This window comes from Serinus canaria, chromosome Z (assembly GCF_022539315.1).
Source record: "Serinus canaria isolate serCan28SL12 chromosome Z, serCan2020, whole genome shotgun sequence".
Taxonomy (NCBI): Eukaryota; Metazoa; Chordata; class Aves; order Passeriformes; family Fringillidae; genus Serinus; species Serinus canaria.
Window position 1 is genome coordinate 65919317 of NC_066343.1, and position 19910 is coordinate 65939226.

General features: G+C 43.1%; 1 protein-coding gene across 7 annotated transcripts in view; it reads left to right on the top strand.

The window, feature by feature from the left end:
- The window catches only part of PDZD2 (PDZ domain containing 2), a 185541-nt gene extending 169972 nt beyond the window's left edge, over positions 1 to 15569 (top strand). For all 7 annotated transcript variants that reach the window (XM_050986634.1, XM_050986635.1, XM_050986633.1 and 4 more), the window contains 6 exons: positions 842 to 4430; positions 5047 to 5164; positions 8208 to 8309; positions 10639 to 10909; positions 12833 to 12967; positions 14369 to 15569. In XM_050986634.1, the coding sequence (XP_050842591.1) occupies positions 842 to 4430; positions 5047 to 5164; positions 8208 to 8309; positions 10639 to 10909; positions 12833 to 12967; positions 14369 to 14535 (4382 nt within the window). In that variant the 3' untranslated portion in view covers positions 14536 to 15569. The remainder of the gene's footprint in view (positions 1 to 841; positions 4431 to 5046; positions 5165 to 8207; positions 8310 to 10638; positions 10910 to 12832; positions 12968 to 14368) is intronic.
- The last annotated feature ends 4341 nt before the right edge of the window (positions 15570 to 19910 follow it).

Consider the following 19910-nt stretch of genomic DNA (forward strand, 5'->3'; position numbering starts at 1 on the left):
ACCTTTAAATGAGCAGGAAAGAACACTAACACTGAACAGCTTCTCCTTCTCCATACACTTTCTGGCCTCACATCATAGCAACTGGCCTCTGGAAGGCAGCTTGAATGGGGATGCATGTCTCAGAAGCAGTGTAGAGAGGTGGAATCTGGTGCGTAGGGTGAAGTGCTGGAAGCTGAAGATGTGGAGAAATGGGTGAGCAGGAATGTGTCAGAGTGCAGCAGTGACATGGAGCTTGGTGTGCTGCTCAGGAGTGGGTTAAACATGTTCTGGAAGCCAGGAGAGGTCTGTGCCAGAAATGTAGTAAAGCCCATGTGCTTAATGTGTGCATAATGTCACCCATGCATGTCACATTGAACACCTGCAAAAGTGCTGAGAGGTCAGAGCCAAGTTATTTATGCACAGACTGTCACTGTGTTATCTGGTCACCTTTGCTATGTCAGGGCTTTCTCTGCTCCCGGGGTCTCTGTGGGAGACTTCAGAGATGAAACAAGTGATGAGAAGCAGTGCTGCTCAGCGTGACTTACTGCATGCTGGCATTTTGGTAGTTGGCTGTTTGACTGCTGCAATTTCAAAGATGAGAGTTAAACAGATCATGACTGCTCACCTTGGATAAGTGGATTGCTCCCTTCTGTGCACTACTCAAATACACATGGTTATGATTAATTTGAGTTGTTGTAAACATCATTACAGAAGAGGAGGAGTGCAGATCAAAATGAAAACATGTAGTATATGTGGGTGTATATTTTTGTAATAAAACCTGGTGTTTTCTATATCACTTCTTATATTTGACAGGATTTTGCCTTTTTTTCTTTCCTTTTATTTTTTTTAAATCGTGGTGCAGTTGTCAGCAGATTTACAAACCTCATCCTGTCTCCAGGGGTAGACACTCAAAATCAGGCCAATGTCAACAGCATCCTCACAGCAGAGGAAGAACAAAGTTCTGGGAAGCGAGAAAGAGCAGGTCTGCAGGCTGCTGTCGGCAGCTGTGCGGCGGAGAGAGCAACACTGCCGCCTGATGCCGCGAGCAGGGACGTGCACAGAGGTGGCCCGAGGGCCAGCCGTGAGGAGGACTGCACGGCCATGCCCGTCACTGACATCGATGACCTGCTCAGCCAGATGGGTGCCCCCGAGGGCAGGGCCTCGCGCACCCCTTCGCGGGCGGAAAGTCCCCTCCGAGACGAGTACACCACCATGTGCTGCTGTGGCACTGACGAAGGCTGCCCCGGGTCTGAGCCACGAGCACCCAAGGAGGAGCTGCTGGAAAAAACTGTGAATTGTGGAGCTAATGCACAAGGGGTTTTGGGGCTGTCTGTGTTGGACTCCATTAACACAGGCAAACTTTTTACTGTGAATAAAAACTCTTTAAATAACTATTCTAGGAATTTTAGCAGTTTAAATGAGGATGAGTTGCCTGTAGCAAACTCTCTGGAAGGTAAGAGAAGTGACCTGTTTCCAAAGTCAATGTATGGGGCTGCGGAGGATTCTCACTCGGATACAGAGTCTGTCACAGAAGCCTTTGACAATGCTGGTGAGGTGTTGCTTGGGCAATGTGCTGCTGCTAATGCCCCCGCAGGCTCTACTGTAACAGAGTCAGATGAGGAGCAAATTGAAATTTGTTGCATGAACGACGAGCTGCAGAAGCCCGCTCAGGAGCAGCATCACACCTCTGGAACAAGCTCATCCTCACTGTCCCTGCTGCACCCTTGCAGTGGCAAAGTTTTGCAGAATGAGGGCTGTGCAATGTGTGGGTCACTGGAGACAAGCATCAACAAACTAGGTTTGGAAGATCGTGGTGGTCCCACTCCATGTCCTTCACAGTGTCCAAACGTGTCCTCCGTATCCTTGTGTTCTCCTTCCTCAGTTCTCCTGCCAGAAGAAGACATCCTAAAGAATTCAATCAGTATCCCTGAAGTTTACTCTTTCTGTAACAATGGTGCCTTACGTACAGAAGAACAGATGGATTTGGGGAACAGTAATGAACATAAGAAATGCTGTGAATCCATTGAAGAGAAAGGGTCTCTGCACTGCAAAAAGACAAGCTTTTGCTCTGCTAGAAATGTCAATGTTTTGGAGAACAGCTTGTTTGAGAAAGAAGGATGTCATGATGAACAGAGATCCAAATCTGAAAGTGAAATGGCAGTTGATGACTGTAATCATGCTGTTGATTATTGCTCGGTGAAGAAAGAAACCAACAGTTTGTCCACCTTGTCTAAAACAGACAGCAATCATGTGAATGCATCATCAACAAGAGGAATATCACTCAGGTCACCCTTTCCCACTAGATCTAAAGATCCAAAGGCTAATGCAACTCATGAATTGCCAGGAAAAAATGAGAAAATTAACTCTGTGACTTCAGGAAGGTCTTCAAATGGAAAAGTCCAAAGCTCAGGCACAAATCACTGCAAAGGAGCTGCAGTACCGCACAGCCCATCCTCACAGAAAAAATCCTGTCAGGAGACTAAGGCAATGGCACAAAAAAGTATAATGGACACCCTTTTAAATAATCAGAAATCTAAAGCAGGACCAAAGCTAAAAGGTTTCACCATCAAAAGCAAAGCAAAGACAAATTCAGATTCTTCTGGCGTTACTCCTACCAAAGTCAATGGGGTTGATCAGAAAAGGGCTTCTGTTTCTCCACAACTATCCCCCAAACTCCTGGGAAAGAAAACACCATTGTCCCGTAACTCACCTACAAACTCAGATCCTGGAAAGAGCATTTCAGCAGCCTCAAAGACTCTGAAATCAGAGCTAGAAAATAAATCATCTCTGGTAATTTCTGAAGATTCACTTCTGCCTCTCCTGAATGGCAGCATTAGTCCAACCACGAGTGTTGAAATGAAATGTGGCTGTGGGGAGCTATCATGGGGAAAGCCAAAAGAGAAGCAAGTTTCCATGCAGGCTGTGGTGTGTCAGGGTAAGGATGCTAAGGTGGATGATTTCAGAGCCAGAGACAGTCAGTCCATAGTCACTTCACCTCCTCAGGGGATACCAAAAGCTGACTATGTGAAAGGGAGGACTGATAACCCTGGAGGAGACCTGAACACAATCAAAAGCATCCGTAGTGCAGATGACCTTAGGCAATTAGATCTGCAAAAGGTAGGAACAACTGCTGGAGCCTGCTCTTCTTCATTGGGGTCCCCCTCAGTTCAGCAGGAGCACCTGGAAGGGCAGGAGATCCAACGCACCTTCATTGAGGTGAAACTTTCTTCCTCATCATCCCCTTCCTCCTCCTCCTCCGCCTCGTCCTCACCAGCATCATTTTTGCGGCTGCCATTGCCGGAGAAAGCAGAAGAGGTGAATGCACAAGTGCCTCGGCTGACTGAGGAGATGGGGACCATGCAGTATTTCTCAAGAGGAGATACTGCTGGAGACAGACGTCTCTGTGGCTTGTCAAAACCTGTGACAAGGACCTACTCGATGCCATCCCAGCTATCGGGTCACTTGAGGGAGGACTGCCATGTTGCAGAGGTTCACCCTGTGCAAGGTCCCCAGGGCCAAACTGCAGAGGAGAAATACCCACAGGCAGCAACGGGGATGTTAAAGATGGTTCACCTGAATCTGCCTAACAGCCAGAGTGGAAAGGAGCAGGCTTACATCTCCAAAAGTGCCCAGAAGGTCCATGGCACGTCCCCCTCAGCCAGTGACGTTAGCTACCCCACTGCTGATAAACTGAGAAGCTTCAGGCGGAATTACTATTACTATGAGCTGAACTGGCCACATGAGCCGATTTCATCCTTCTCTGTCAAACAGAGGATCAAATCCTTTGAAAACCTGGCAAATTTTGACCGGCCCTTTGTGAAGGCCATTGATATATGCTCGGCTGCAAGGTTGCCCCTTGCCAGGAGGTCATGTGGTGGGTTGGCCACCTCATCCAGCTCCACTGAGTCACCGTGGGCACTGCGGCGCAGCTTGAGCTCCTACGGTGGCAGTCCCAGCCCAGCCAGCATCGTGGCCAAGTCTCCCCTTGGCACAGAGCCTGTGTGTGTGACCAAGGCTAGCAAAGGGGATGAAAAGCCTCAGAGGAGCGAGGAGGATGGCACTGGGGCAGACATGGCTGCCTTCCCCACCTCGGCCTCCCAGGTGCGCCGCAGCCGGGGCCTGGGGCGGCCGCCACTGTCCCGCTCCAGGCTGCGGGAGCTGAGAGCCCTCAGCATGCCAGACCTGGATAAGCTGTGTGGAGAGGGCTTCTCAGAGCCCCCGCAGGCCACCTGCTTCAAGACAGAGCTGGAAATCACGCCCCGCAGAGTCCTTGGCACACCTGCCCAGAGTGGGGCAGCTCCAGCAGCCCGCTGCAGCCCAGCGGAACTGGCTGGGATGGGAATGAGAGCCTGCAGCCCCCGGGACAGCGGCTCAGGGACGCCAGGCTCTGCCTCGGATGATGACATGCCCCATGGTAGCTCTCTGGATGGGGGAAACAGCTGGTCTATCAGGTTGGTGTCAGCTTTGCTGTCATTGTTTCATCCCTGCCCAAGGCAATGCTTCCACTGTGCTGCAGGTCTGCCCCAAAGCACATTTCAGCCTTCTGTCCCCTTGGAGTCTGGGGCTGCCATTCATGACCTTGATGCTTTGGAGCTGCCATGCTGCTGTGTCTTGGCTTCAGTACAGAATTAAACATTTTATCCTGGAATGGTGAGGCTCCTTTTCTGTGGCCCCTCTAGCTGTTTTGGGTCAGTTTTTGGGCATGTTACAGACAGCAGTAGTGGTGGAGAGAAGGCTGCGCAGCACTGCCTGCCAGCACAGCCTGTGGTGACAAATGAGCTTGTTGTCCTGCCAGAAGTAGTCTTCAGATGTAGCTGTCTCCTGTTAATGTCTGTTGCTAAAACCATTAGGGAAGGATGAGGGGAACAGAACAGGGACTGACTTTCAGAGTTATTCTTCAATAATCTTCTCTGCCCCTTTCTATTCTCCCAGCATACACCATTTCTTACCAGTTTTCAAGATTCCTTCTTTATCATTTATCCTAATACAGCCTACACTGTATACATGAAATGTATCACTACAAAGTTGGGAAATATAGAGCTTTTCTGTCTTTTATGTTTATTTTAGCTTGGATCAGCTGCTCATCTCAAGCCTGGACCAGCAAAAACTGCAATCTGTTTTGTCAGTGGTAGTACCAAAATGTGATGTTGCTGCTGTGCTCCAAGAAGTCAAAGCACAAGTAAAGGTAAAAACCACAAGATAAAACTGGGTTCTTGGTGGATTTTTGAGGGTTTTCTTTAAGGTAGATAAAACCTTTTCCAAACTGTTTCAGGGCTCCTCCAGTAGTGCCATGACAGGATATTATTATCAACTGTAGTTGAAGTTAATTTTACTAATGCTGGTTTTAAATGCCTGTTATAAACCTGTGATAATTTGGAATTGCTTTTTGTATAAGGAAGTTCAAAAGTAGTTGTGAGTCACAATAAATAGACCTATTTTAAGTGGAAAAGTATTCCTCTATCTGGGCTCCCCAGTAACTCCACATCAGAATTTAGCTTTCCAGCAGCCATCTGGGTCCGACTCAGTTTCCCCACTGTGCAGGGAATGCTCTGCTCTTCTTTGTGCCTGATGTCTTTTGCTAGAAGCTGCAATCAAGAAATTGAATTTGTTTTGTTCAATGCTGAACTTGAACAGCCCAGAATGCGGCTGCTGAAGGTTTTATAAGAGACCCCTGTGACCTTTCTGTTCTCTTCTGTGGAAACTGTTTTTTGTATCAAGATAACCTGCTTCATTATGTAGGTGTTTGAAGAAGGCTTCCAAAGTGAAGTGCCTGCCAGAGCATTACTTCCCTGCTTTTGGTGTTTCTGTTTGTGGGATACATCCACATCCTTTTTAAATCAGAACAGAAGTTGATAAAATAATAACAGTGCTGGAAGGGAAACTGCCATCTGGTCTGCATAACTGCTGGCTGAGCTGCATCTAGAGTGTTCTTGAGTTTTGTTCACAAAGATTGCAATTTCAAACATAGAAGAGACCAGGGGGAAAAGGACCTCCCCAAAATATCCAGCTTTATCTCCTTCCAGGGGACAGCATACCTAAAGAATACAAGTCTCAAAAGTTTGGTGAGCCAAGAGGGCTAGGTAGGTTTACTGATAAAATTAGGATTGGATTGCACAACTGGACAGAGGTAATTAAGTGTTCTCTAAAGTATTTTGCATGTGTTTTTGGAGAGATTATTTATTTATGCCCCTTTTCAAAGACTGAGAGCTCAAATATTTATAAAGCTGAATGCTTTTTGGAATGCACTCCTTGTCTGCATAGTTTCTTATCCATATTTAAGCCCAGTGTGGCACATACTCTGGAAAATTTTATGCTATTCAAATGGTGGATTTTGAATGTACAATAGAACAGTTATTCATAGTTATCCAGTTGCTGAAAAATGAGATGGACTGCCTGATTTGGACCGAGAGCTTCTCTGGGAAGACTTTGTCACCATCTTTCGCATAAACAGTGCTGAATGTACTGCTAGCATTTAATAAATGCTACTAGTAATTAAAAAAAGGTAATTTTATTTATTTTATTAATTAAAAAAAGGTAATTTTATTTAGGTCTCTATAACTGGTATCTTTGGCAGAGATGATTACTGGAGGCCTGGTGTGTCCTTTGTGTGTCCAAGTAAAGCAGTAAGCATCTACAGCCAGGTCTCTGCCCAATATTATGTGTGCTGGCAAGAAGCAGCTTTGAGGGCTGGAGAGGGAGGGAATGCACCTTGGGAATGGGAAGCCAGTATCCAGACTATGTTGACTGGCCCAACACATATGATCCTTGGATAACTCTTCTAACATCTGAACTTCTGATTTTGTTTCCTTCCTTCCTTCACCAGTATAAACAAATTAAGTTGAGATATCACGGGTTGGGAAGAACTGATCTCTTAAGGAAGCTGATCTCTTAAAAGTCAAAGATATATGTGTTTCCATTGCTTGGAAAGGGGCTAGTCTAGTTACTTAACTGATTTTATTATTTCTAGCCAGACATAAAGCTGTTCTCACTTGAGTACAGGTGAGCCGGGTCTTAGCATTTACAAAACACTGTGGACAAAGATGTTCTGGCCTCACTGTTCCTCTCTGCTTGAGTGCTGATGGATCAGGATGGAGTGATGTGGAGCAGGATGACATCAGTTTCTGACATTGCAGGAATGCCTCTAGTGTAGGAAATCTTCCACAGACACTATGTGGCAGAGAAACATGCCATGAGACCAAGAATTTGACTGTTGTTTCACCACAAAATCTAATGCTCTGTGGCTCCCTGTGCTGTCTGAAACAAAAGGCAAATGCTGAATTAATATGTTTAGTGAACTAAATGTATCATTTAACACTACACAGATTAAGAGATTGGATTATAATGATTTGCTGTTGCTTTGAGTATTGGCAATTTCTGGAAATAACTGGTGTTAGATGGGATCCTGGGGAAACACTGGGAAACCTGCTTTCTACTTCCTACATCTGATGCTCTGCCCCACAGATAAGTACTATGTGCTTGCTCCACCAAATTCCTTTCTATAGGTCCCCTTACACCACAAAATGTGATCTCTGACAGTGTCAGACTTGTTGGATGCAAACCTGCACCAATCTTTTTCCTGTGCAGGATGCTCCCATTTCTACAATAGCACAGCTCAGTCGTGTTTAGGTCACTAACAGGCTCCTTACTTTCATCTCCCATGAGAAAGTTTTTTCTGCTGTCCTGTCTGACCTTCCCAAGCTTCAGTAATGTAGCCACTCCCCCTTGCAGGATTGTGCAGCCCTGCTGAGAAGAGGGTGATGCAACTGCCCTGCATGACATCTATCTATGTTACTCTTTCAAAGAAGAAGAAATTGGATAACACAGGTGTTAGTAATTCACTGAAGAGTACAGTGCTTGGTCCAGAAAGGTGTATGGGAATATTGAATTTTGACTGTAAAATGTTGAACAATGCAAAACTGACTACAGCCTGTAAAAATAAGACTGCCCAAGGTTTAATGCCATTTCATTACCCTAGTTTTGACTTTGTTTCCTAGCCTTGGACTGACTGAAGAAACCTTTCTTGTCACCTGAGTTCTTCTAGATGGCTGCTTCATTCTGTAACATGAAGTGAATGCATTTAATATCTCAGTTTAATTCCTTGAATTGTCTTTTTTCACCTGCCACAATTTGTGGGTACTGGGAATTTGCCATTTATATGGGTACTTGGTCCTAATCTTTGGGTTTGTGTTTCTTCTTCCCCTTCCTGTGCACCTCCATTTTTCTTGTAGAGCAAAGAGGACACATACTTTGTAGTCTTGCACAAAGAAGAAGGAGCTGGCCTGGGATTTAGTGTTGCTGGAGGAATAGACTTGGAACAGAAATCAGTCACAGTAAGTGATGGCTGCAAGTCATTTTTCTACAAAGCTCACTTTAAAGTAGGCTGGTGATTAGATCAAGTGCTCATTTATCAAGGCTCACTGCAAGTCATTCACAGTGTCTCTCAGAAGCAGCAGCTTACCATCTGGTACTGAAATCAGAGTGTCTGGGAAGTGTAATTTTTATTATTGGAGATGGATATCAATTATGCTTTCAGGCTTTAAAAATCTGTTACTGGATGGGGTGGGCTAGATCTAAATCCTATGCATGTAAATAAAATTCTGCATGCAGCTGCAGTGCACACAGCCTTTTAGGGGAGACTTTAATTTCCAGCTCTTGAAAGGAAACTCTGTGCAGCAAAGTTTTTGAAGGATTTTTCAGATCGTAAGACCGATTGTTGCAGACCTCAGCAAACATGGATTTCATGTCATGAGTTTGTTTTGAGTTAGTAAGACCTGTGGGTGGTCAGTAAATGAGGGTTGTTGTCTGGTTAGGGTTTTTTTAAGTCTTAAGTAGCATTCTGAACCAAAGATAGTGTCCTATTAAGATACTGGCATGTAAAAAGTGGCTGTTCAGAAACAGATCAGTGAGACAGAAAAATCAAAAAAAACCTCATGTCCTGTGTGATGTTTTTTTAAACACAAAATATACATTTAAATTCTGCCCTGAGAGAGATCTATTAAATGCTGAGGTTAGAAGAAGGGTATGTCCTCAGTTTTGGGGCCTGCAGAAGCCCTTGCAGGAATCTTCTGGGTTTTGCATTTAGACAAGACCTATATAAATAAATGTATTTTATATTAAAATGTAATTAAGTTAGAATATGGTCAAAATCTAGAGTGCACACCTCTACTTCTCTCACTGTTGAAGTTGTTCCTTGTCTCTGGCCCAAACACTGGCAGCTCTGAGCAAGAGGAAGGCTCAACAGTATCCCACCCAGGAGAGTTCCTCAGAGAATTCCTTACCTAGAGATTGTGACCCTACCTAAAAAATAAGATCTTGAGCTCGCCCAGACTGAGGAACTGATGACATCCTTTTCCTGAATTCTGTTAGCCATGAGACCAAATGAGTGTCAGTTCCTATATTTTCCTGATGCTTTTTGTTCAGAGGGTGTAAAGGGATCTTAATCATGTTCTTGACCTACTGGGATTCTGGGTCCTAGCTAGATTTAACATTGCCACTGGGTGCTGAGCTGCTCAGATGGGCTGTTATATCCACACTTGGGTGAAGAAATGGAAATGCCTAGTTAGCTCCAAGGTACTGAGGAGGTGAGCAACTGAGGGAAGGCAGCATATTTTTGGGCATGACCACTGTATTCCACTTGCATTTGCATGCCTTCATCTGTTATTGAGGCTGTTATTCCAGCTTTGAATGCTGGCTTAGAGTGGCTGGAAATTTATCTCATTGGATCTGTGGGGTTGTAGCAGGTGCCCATCTCAGCATGGCCCTACAATGAGATGGAATAGGAGCCAAAAGGCTTCTGATGCCTTACTGCTCATCTGGGTATTAGGATAAATTCCTAAAGATAATGCAGAAATGTGTCCACAGATTTGCTGCCTTGAACATTTGCTTGGCAGACCTAGTACTGTCTCCATGGGAAACCATATTCTGGCTGCTAAAATTAGAGTGCCTAATAGGCAAGTCCTTAAATTCTGGGTCTTGAGTCTTTTAGTCTGTTCCTTTTTGTAAATGATACACATCTAAACTTGCTGGAAGTTTTCTCGAAGTTTAATCCACCCTGAATAGAGTATTTTTTTCTCTAGAAAAATGCATTTCAAGTTGCTAAATCATCCTTTTCCATCTATTTGCATGATATTTGATCAGCCATATTGAGGCAAACAATTAAATACTTGTACAGCTGCAGTAAGTCAGAGCCTTTCTGTGCACAGATGTTTAGAAATGTGCATTTGAAAACAGCACAGGATGCATGTCCCAGCCAGTGGGAACTGGGGGAGTGGGTGTTGCACACCACAGTGTTCTTGGTGGTTGCTGTGGCATGGACATGGATTTAACCTCTGTGTCACTTAAGATATGTTAACTGAAAGCCTTTGAGGAGTTTAGTGAAATCATAAGTGATTTGTGATATTACATTCCCTAGCTGGTTTGGTTATCTTTGTCTTAGAAATGACCATTCAATAACATCATCTCTGAATTCCTCCATGCCCAAATGGAGCTCTGTCTAGTCACTTTGAGGGTGTTCACTGGAGCAGATGCTGCGTGCTTGATAACCAGGTAGTGGGCACTGGCTGCAGATTTTGGCAGAGTCTCTCTGTTCAGTGTGGCCTGTGGAACACTGTGTGTGGTCATGAGGTTAAAGCAACCTTGTTAAAATTACCTTTCTTGCAGGTCCACAGAGTGTTTTCAAAGGGAGTGGCATCTCAAGAAGGGACTATCCATCGAGGAGATCTTGTTCTGTCAGTCAATGGCAAATCTCTGGCAAACTCTGTCCATGGGGATGTCCTGAATACTCTTCATCAGGCAAGGCTGTACAAATATGCAGTCATTGTCATCCAGAAGGAAAAAGACAAAACAAACAATTCCTCCAGACTTGAGATATCAGCTACTGGCAGAAAATGTGTGGGGTCTGGAAAGGATGTTTCCATGGAAATAGGAACAGGTATGATCTTAGTCCAAGAATAGTTGGAAGGATTCCTTTGTAGAGCAGACTGAAGGGAAAAATGTCAATGTGTTTTAGATTAAGAGCGTCTGTGCTTTATGTGATTGAAGGGAGAAAATTAAATTACCTTTAAATTTTATTTGTTCTCTTTGGAACCTAAATACAGTTTGGGGTTTGGTTGTTTGTGTTGGTCTTTTTTTTAATTATTGTAACAAGGTGCAAACTTAGAAGACCTAATTTAGGCTGAATCCAATTTCTACTTAGGTTAGTGGTTCCACATATTCTTCCAATCTAGGATAAATTCCTTTTAAGTAATAACAGTAGTCAGTGCAAGAGAGAAAACAACCAGAAATAATTTTTAAAAATGTTAAAAAGAAAGTCCCATGCCCTACCATTTATTAAGCATAGGGACTAAGCTTGTTCTTTGTAAAAGCAGATTTCATACTGTTTCTACTTGAAACATAGAAAAAATTTTTTTTTGTTGCAGAAAATGGAAGTAAGCCTACTGAAGTCAGCCATCCCATAGGAAAGTAGGGACAAATGGTTTAAGTGGAAATGTATTAGTGGAATATTAGGTTCCTGTTCAGGAACAAGACAGCATTTTGGTGTAAAGGCTGCACCTAGGGTGTTAGGAAGAGACCCCTGAAATATTTTTTGAGATTTAAGACCCAAACCCCTTCAGCACTTATCTAGATGGTGCTGCTTGGGAGCAAGGCATGACCAGGGGCTTCCCCTTCCCCCTCCAGGTCAACACCAGACACTCAGCTCTGTCCACTCAAAACAAGGACACGGAGCTGCCACTCAATTCTTTTTTATCTGTTGGATGTAATCATTACTGTTCTTACTGGGATTTTTTTTCTGCAGCAGTTTCTTTTGTTTTATGCTTACACTGGGTTTTATGATATGACTTTGTAACACAGCTTAAAAAAAAAAAAAAAGAAAAAGAAAAAAAAGCATTCTGTTAATTAATAGATCAGCCTTTCTGGAATTGCTCCCATGGATATAATCTGTGTAATTACTTCAGAATCCCTCTCTGCCCTAAACTCCTTACATCCTGCACCCTGACAAATGCAGAATATCTGCTGGGTCCAGGCACTAGGGGGCAACATTATCTCATAAACAAAATAGTGTTGGGTTGTTCAGAACGTCTTTCCATCCTTCCAGGCAAAGGGCATCGCCAGATGTTTAGATAACCTTTAAAGCTGTCCAGGATAACAGTAGCAGTAATTTGTGATAACACAGACTACACAATTATTACATTCACACAAGGCAAAGAGGATCCTATTTTCAAAAACTTCATATTTATTTCATCCTAAGCAAAATCATGTTTTAAGTCAGCTACGGCAATATTGCACTTCAGAAATATCTGCTATGTAGGAGGCATGGTACAACTACAGTTAATTATAATTAAATACATAGATAAGAGACCAGAAACAATTTTTCACCCTAGTAAGTGATTGCAGATTTTTGCTTAAGAGGATGGAACATGTTTGCTTAATTAGACATTTCATTCATTCCTGTTACTTAAAAAGATCTAATTCATTGAATAAGAAAAGGGAGCAAATGAAAGAAAAAGAAATGCTCTCCACTCCCTATTTTTGTATTTTTTCAGTTATTTGGTTGGTATTTAGAGTATGTGCTAAATTTGCTAGGTATAATTTTGCCCCAAAAAAAGATGCCTTGGCAGGTTTTTGTTGAACATGTAAAATGAAAATGTCCCTGTGTGTAAATGCATTTTGTACTGTCTCCCATTCACAGCTACAATAGAGCACCTTCCCTTCTGAGAAACTTGGTGGCATCTCCTTGTCTGAGTAACTGAACTCTCAATTGTCCTGTCACTGCACCAAAAGCAAAAACCAACCAAACACATCTTGCTATTTACTGTTATCTGCATAACAAGATGCTGTGCATGTTCAATTGCAGATCCAAACCTGGACATGAATGATGTCATCTGCGTTGAATTATTGAAAACCTCTGCTGGTTTGGGATTCAGTCTCGATGGTGGAAAAGCTTCCATTGCTGGAGATAAGCCCTTGCTTGTAAAAAGGATATTTAAAGGTACTACATGCATGCAGTGGATGTTATCCCATTTTCCTTTTGTCTGTGTGTTATACAGACAGTTCAATTACTGTGCTCAGCATTTTTTTGATGCAGGGGTGGGTTTTGTGGCTCTCATTTATTGCCACTTACTAGGTCAAAGTGGTCATTAAAAGAAAAACGCTCCTGGGAATGGCTAGGGATTGCATCTGCTAGTAAATGTGGAGCAATCTACTTTACTAAGTATGGGTCTGTCCACTATTCTAGACATTAGACTACAGCAGCAATCATTTATACAGTGGTCTGAGACATTTATGCCTTATCCAGTTCTCTTTTCTAAGCAATGCATAGTGTATATAATCAGCGTGGTACTGAAGCACCACCCTGCATTATGCCCAGTTATGAATTTTACCATATTTCTGTGTCTTTGTTTTCTTTTTAAATGGTAATATTGGGTTTTGCTAAGAATATGGGATATTTGTAATCAGAAACTGCCAGTTGTGGGTGCTTTGTTTGTCAGCAGGTAGTTAAACTTATATGAACCATACACAGAAAGAAAACAAATCCCAGAATTATGCTGTGTCACATGTCAGTTTAGTGAAAAACAAGGCCCTTTCTGAAGGTGGCTGAAACTCTGGACAAAACTACGTGTGCACAGCATTTTTACAGAATTACTTTTTAGTGATTTATTCCCTCATCAAGATAAAAAATCAAACACATATTTACTGAATTGTTTACTAGTTTCTGTCTGTGTGTCTGTGTGCCTCTGTGTCTGTGTGCCTCTGTGTGTGTGTGTGTGTTTTCCCCTCTCTAGAAAGTGCTTCTTAGGGTAAAGGACATGTTTAATTTTTGAGCTCATTCATTTACATCCTTACATACAGTTCTTTTCCCGTCCCTGTGATGGCTCATGCTAGTTTAATTGTCCTTACAGAAAACATACTTTCATCAGCAGTGAAGGGTATGCATATGCCTCTCTCTAGAAGCTTTCTGTGAGTGGTGTTTGTCCAAAGTTTGCTGTCAGTGTTTGATTCGTTCATCCAAGGTTTTACAGTCTGCTGCATTACTTGCCTATTAATCCCTGTTAAAGCTGAGAAATACATTCACACCACATACAGCCTCCATGGTTATTTTATCAACCAGGTTTTCTTACAACTACAGAGTTGTAAGAATATTTCATACACTTATGTTGTTTCTTTCAAAACCAGACATCTTTTCTGAGAACAAGGCTTATCTTGGTTACAATAACCTTTTCTGTGAGATGCAGATGGGGTAGCTTGCTAGAGCTGGGGTGAAGATTAGTGAGTTGTATTGAAATTGGATGAAGTTGGAAAAAATGGTTTATTTCATCCCAGTGGAAAGCAGATTTTTGTGGGCTCGCTTCTTTTTCTTTTAACACTGACTTTTCCCCACTTTTGCTTCTAGGTGGTGCTGCGGAGCAATCTGGAAACATAGAAACTGGAGATGAAATTCTTGCTGTTAGTGGGAAGTCGTTAATTGGGCTCATGCATTACGATGCCTGGAACATCATTAAATCTGTGCCAGAGGGGCCTGTTCAATTGCTAATCAGAAAACACAGAACTGCAGTATGATGGAAACACTACGTCTAATCACACTTGCTAAGACAAACCATTTATAACTGTCTAAAAGCTGTCTTTGCTTATAAAGCCACACAGAAGTGTCTTAATGCTTTACAGAGAGGTGCTAAGAGCCTTGGAGAACCACTGAGCAAGCGTGTGATGAGCTTCAAAGATCTCACCTAATGATTGGGGATGAAGGAAGCCAAAAGTTAGAGACAATTTTGTATTATGGGGCAGTTTTATTGGAACTTCAAGACCTCTCCTGGGTTTGATTTAAAGTATTTTGACTGAGATAAATAACACTGTGCCTGTCCCTGATATTTTTAGTATCTTGCAGAGTGTTGGTAGTAGAACTTGTTGGTTGCCATCCTGTTGACAAGGGTGGGTTTTAGACTGTACTATATCACTTAGCTGTAATAAGACTTAAGGACACTTCCTTGGGGTCTGGTCCTTTTTTTTGTTGTAATAAGAGAATGTCTGGAACAATCTCACTTTATTCTTCTAAGTGCAGTTTTGCTAAAAGTGCATGACAAAAAGAGTATAATTTTGCACAACTTGTATGCCTAAAATACAAGCATTTTATTGCAAAGCTGAAAAATCCTCCTTAAATTAATGAACTAACTCAGCATCCACCACAACTGAATCTACTTCTAGGTGCAACTTGTATCTGAAAGCACTTGGTGTTAATGCAGTGGAAATCTGTAAGAAAATCATGTCCATATAATAGGTGATTGTCCACCAAGATGTATACTGAGTTGTTAGTTATGATTAAAATGGGGGCGATAAAAAGCTGGGGTCTGAATTTTCAAATTTAGGCTTCTAATGTTAGGCACCTTTAAAATATATATATTTTTAAAAGGGGGATAATTTAAGGTGCTGAGCACTTACAGATCCCACAGACTTCAGTGACTGCTAAGAACGTCTGCAAGTTGGGCTGCTTTTATTTATCTTCAAGAGGTTTAAAGCTGCCCAGCTTGAAAGACTCAAGCTGAAAAGTGGTGATCTGAAAATGGGGATTATAACAGATTAAATCTGAGCTGGCCATATTTGTGGTGGCTTTTAATTGGTCTTCTTTGTTTTCTCCTGTCCAGTATTTATTTTTGCTTGTGTGAGAGTGGGTTGAGAATATGTGTGTGGATGATGCAAGTACACCCAACTGCGTCAGGACTGGGCTGATACTGAGGGTTCTGAGTGATGAAAATGAAAGCTCTTTGTCTAGATGGGAGAAACCATGGTGTTGGGCACAGCGAAAGAGAAAGGGTTGCAATGCCACAGGAGCTTAGTTTGGATTTTCTCACCTCTACTCACAGAAGAGGTATCAGTAGTGGGCCATGCTGCTTAGTCTGCTGTGCTGGGAGGAGAGTGTATGGGTGCAAGAGATTAGACTCTGTTATTTCTCTTCCTACATTTGGGATAGCTAAACAACATAAAATGCATACAGGAGGAAATGGGCCAGTGTCCTTATCAGCTGAGAACAAGTTGTTTGTTCCACAGTGCTCAGGTTGTACATCACATTAGGCTGGAGACTGCTTGCAGCCAACATCCCCAGGGTGAAGAGTCCTCGGCCTGGAACCAGTCCAAGTCTGAAGTGCTGCCTCTGTTTTTAGTGAGCCAAGACACTGCGTAGCTGTTACAAAAAGGTCTGGGCTTGTCACTTGGCCCTTCCCCAAGATCACACTGTAGTTCAGTTTATTTACATTTATTCAGCAGTGCTTGAAGCAATTGCTTCCAGGTTAGTGGAGCACTCGCTTGGGTTCATCTCTGTGACAGCTTCATTAGACTGCAGCTCATGATGAGCAGAAGAAAATTCAGTTCTGCAAGGCAACCTGAGACCAGATGAACAGAAAAGCTGTGCAATGCTTGCCTGAAATTGAATAAATAGGTTTAATTCTTTTTCAGTGACGTATTAGCATGTGAATCCAGGGAGAGATGCAGCTTTTGGTTACAGGAAAGGCAATACTGTATGTAGTCCTACAGCTCCTTTGCCTGCAGGATTTCTGCTGAAACTAATTCAGGTTCAGTGCTGTGAGATGACTGTGGAGTTGGGTCCCCTGTGAACCCAAAGCTCAGCCACTCTGTCGGGACTGGTCCATGCCTCCAGTCACCTCCATGGTGGGAGAGGCTTCAGGAGGATGCAGCTCTTAGGGCTGGAGGACCACACAGATTCCAGGCCTATGATGGGATAGAAGAGGTTACCCCTGCATATTTGCTGAAAAACAGGGAGAAGATAATTCAGCAGGGACAGCTGAATGGTGGGGCCTTGTTCAGGAATGACCAAAATCCGACTGTAATAGAGTGTATAATAGATACATAAAATGCATGTGGAATTTAATGCAGCATAGTGAATGCATACCTGTATACGTATAGTACGTGCAGTGCAGTACTGACTTTTTGCTACTTTAATGTGGTAAATCACAGTTGTGTTTTAGGCAATGGCATTTTTTTCAGTCCACAGTCTAGAATTCCGAAGGTTCCATGGCAGGGAGGCATATGTCTCCCTCACTCCTAAACCAGTGTGAGCTCAAACATAAAGTCTTCATTTTGTAAATTAAAGTTAATTTGAGGTGTCTTAAGATGATACGTGGTGGTATTTTCAGATGCTAATTTGCAGGTACTGTTCATTGTGCGTGATTTAGAAGGCTTTTTTTTCAGTAATCAGATACTGTTCAGTATTTTATTTTACATGCACGTAGATAAGTGTTGGCTGATTAACAGCAAACAGAAATGGGGATTTTTGTGTGTGATTCAGTAGTAGCTATAATTTAAAGATAGGTTTAATGTTTTAAATCTGATAATAGTTACTATGGGTAGAAAGATAACACTTCTCTACTAACATTAGTGCAAGCAGAAGAATTGTATTTAACCCTGATTGTTTCTGTTCCTGAAAATACCTTTTTTTTTTTACTTGTGAAAGAACAACATCTTCACTGATGATGGTATGATTACAGTAGCATTTCCTGACATCTCTCTAGGGGTGACATGCCCTGAAAAAGCTCCAGGATTTATGCAGTATGGGTGTCTGCTTTATTGCAGACAAGATGGTTAGACCAAGCAGATGTAGTAAATTTTTGGTTACACACCTGGCAAAGTAAATGTTCTTTTTCTGAGAGCCTGGTTGCACTAAAATGATGGAGGACGTTGCATTAGTTCATCAGTATTCAGTGGGATCACAACAATTTTTGGCCTTGCTGTTTGCATATCAGTCCCCATGGTGATCCTTCACCCTGCTGGAGTGTTGGCCAAACTCTAGGAGAGCCAGAGACTTGGCAGCTGCATCCTAGGAGACCAAAAAATCAAGATGAAATTACGCACTTCTTCACCAGGGAGCTGAAGGCATTCCAGACAAGGGGAGTTTGCTCCTAGATGGAGAAGGTTTAGGGCTTTGGTGCATCCAGGCCTGGGGCAGCTGAAGGGGCACATCATGGATATGAGAGCAGTGAGATATTGCCATTGCATATTCTGCCACCTTTTGTACCTGGAAGCTCTTTCCAGCTTCTCTAGGGACTGCATCTGTATTGAAAACTCTGAGATTAGGGAGGGAAAAATATTTGATCATTTTCTCGCTAAGAAAATAATAGAAGGACAGATAAATATTAAGAAACTGTTAAGTGATTAATATTTCCTAATGACCCTCACTTAAAATAACCCTGATAAATGTTCTGCAGTGGTTCTTGTCAAATTCTGAAGGAAGTGTTCCCAGATGGGAATGTTTACCTGTTTCTATGTTTAGGTTATGTAAATGTACAAGTGAAAATATTGATGAAGAGTAGACTAGCTCATGAGAGAAATGGGGATCCCACTGTAGGTAGATTTTGTGTGTTAGTCTGATACACTTATTGTATAATATTGTATATTTACACTTTTATTTATATAAATAAAACTTCTTTTAATTAAAACTGTTTAATATGCCTTGTATATTATAAAAAAGTCAGTGCAATAACATGAAATAGATAGTACATTTTTTGATTTCTGTCCCTTCTATGTCAATCTGTATTGCCATAAACTGTTTTGCTTGGGTTTTTTAGTGATTTTGAAAATAAATTGTATCCTTAGTACTCCTCTAGGTATTTAATTTGTTATGCCAGAGTCTGTCTGGTTCAGAGCTGGAACTAGCATCACAGTAACAAGCATGTCAGGGAGAGCAGTCAAAGACTGTGTAACTGCTATCCAGATGTGGATCCAAGCTAGAATGAAAACAGTACCCCCTTAAAAACTGCCACTGTGAAGAAGACTCAAGCATTTAAAAAATGGTATGAGATGTTTTATAAAACCTGCTTCAGTATCTTGTTTTTTCCTGTCCCTGTTCCAGGAAAATGAGGAGTTTTCATCAAAGCAGCAGTCCCTGGAGCATGCTGCCTATAAACTACCTCCTGCCCAGACCCTGGGCTGTAAGGGAATATCGATTGTATGTGTAGAGAATGATTTTATAAAGCTAGGCCTAACCTGGTATTTGTTCTAGTTTCCCACCTACTCTGGGGATAAAATTCCCTACAAAGCTACAGTGAGTTGGTGGAACAGGCTGGGCTGGAGACGCTCTGCGGATGGAGTGGAGCTGAAGCAGAGCTCAGACTGGGAGGTGGAGACCACAGGCTCCAAACGGGGGAGATCAAGTGGGCCGCTCTTTTAGACACAAGTCACTTCCCAGTCCCTGCACAGCAGGCCAAAGCAAGCCTTCCTCACGGAAAGATGAGCCAGCCCAGAAAGTTCTCCTCTCAGCCGCTCTGATGTGTGGAATGCCGGAAGTGCCCAGAATGGCAGGCTGCCTGGCAGCACACGGACACGTCAGCTGGTGGCTGCGGGGAAGGCTGAGCTGGAGGAAGGGCCTGGTGAGTTGGAGTGTTTATATCGGCACTGCAGGCTCGTGTGCATTGCTCTGTGTTTGCCTGCTGGGTTGGGCACTGGCAGCAGCACTCCCACGTGGCACAGGGCAGTCCTGACCTTCCCCTGGTGTACCCATGGCACTCGTCTGCGCCTTGTGCCAGGCTTGGCAAGCCTCACCATTTCCTCCTGTGCACAGCGCAGCCTGATAGGGCCAGGTGGGGTTTTGTGCAAGGGGAAGGAAGGCATTTGCCCTCCTGTGCCAGTGGTGCAGAGGGCATCTCCCTCATACCCAGGTTTGTGCCCCAGAAGCTGCTGTACTTGCTTTCGGTTTCCTTCTCTGGGTGCCAGGCTGCAAGGGTGCAAGCGACCAAGAACCGCTAAGCCCTCAGCTTCTGGTGACTCATCCTGTGGGAAAGGCCAGTGTGGCTGGCTCCCAGCCTGCCCTCTGGGCACGTGGTCTCTTTCCTGCGCTGGAGGGGAAGAGGAGGAGCTTTGAGGTATACCAGTTTTCCATGTGCCTTGGGACTCTTTTTTCCCTATCCCTCTCCCTTGCACACAGCTGTGAT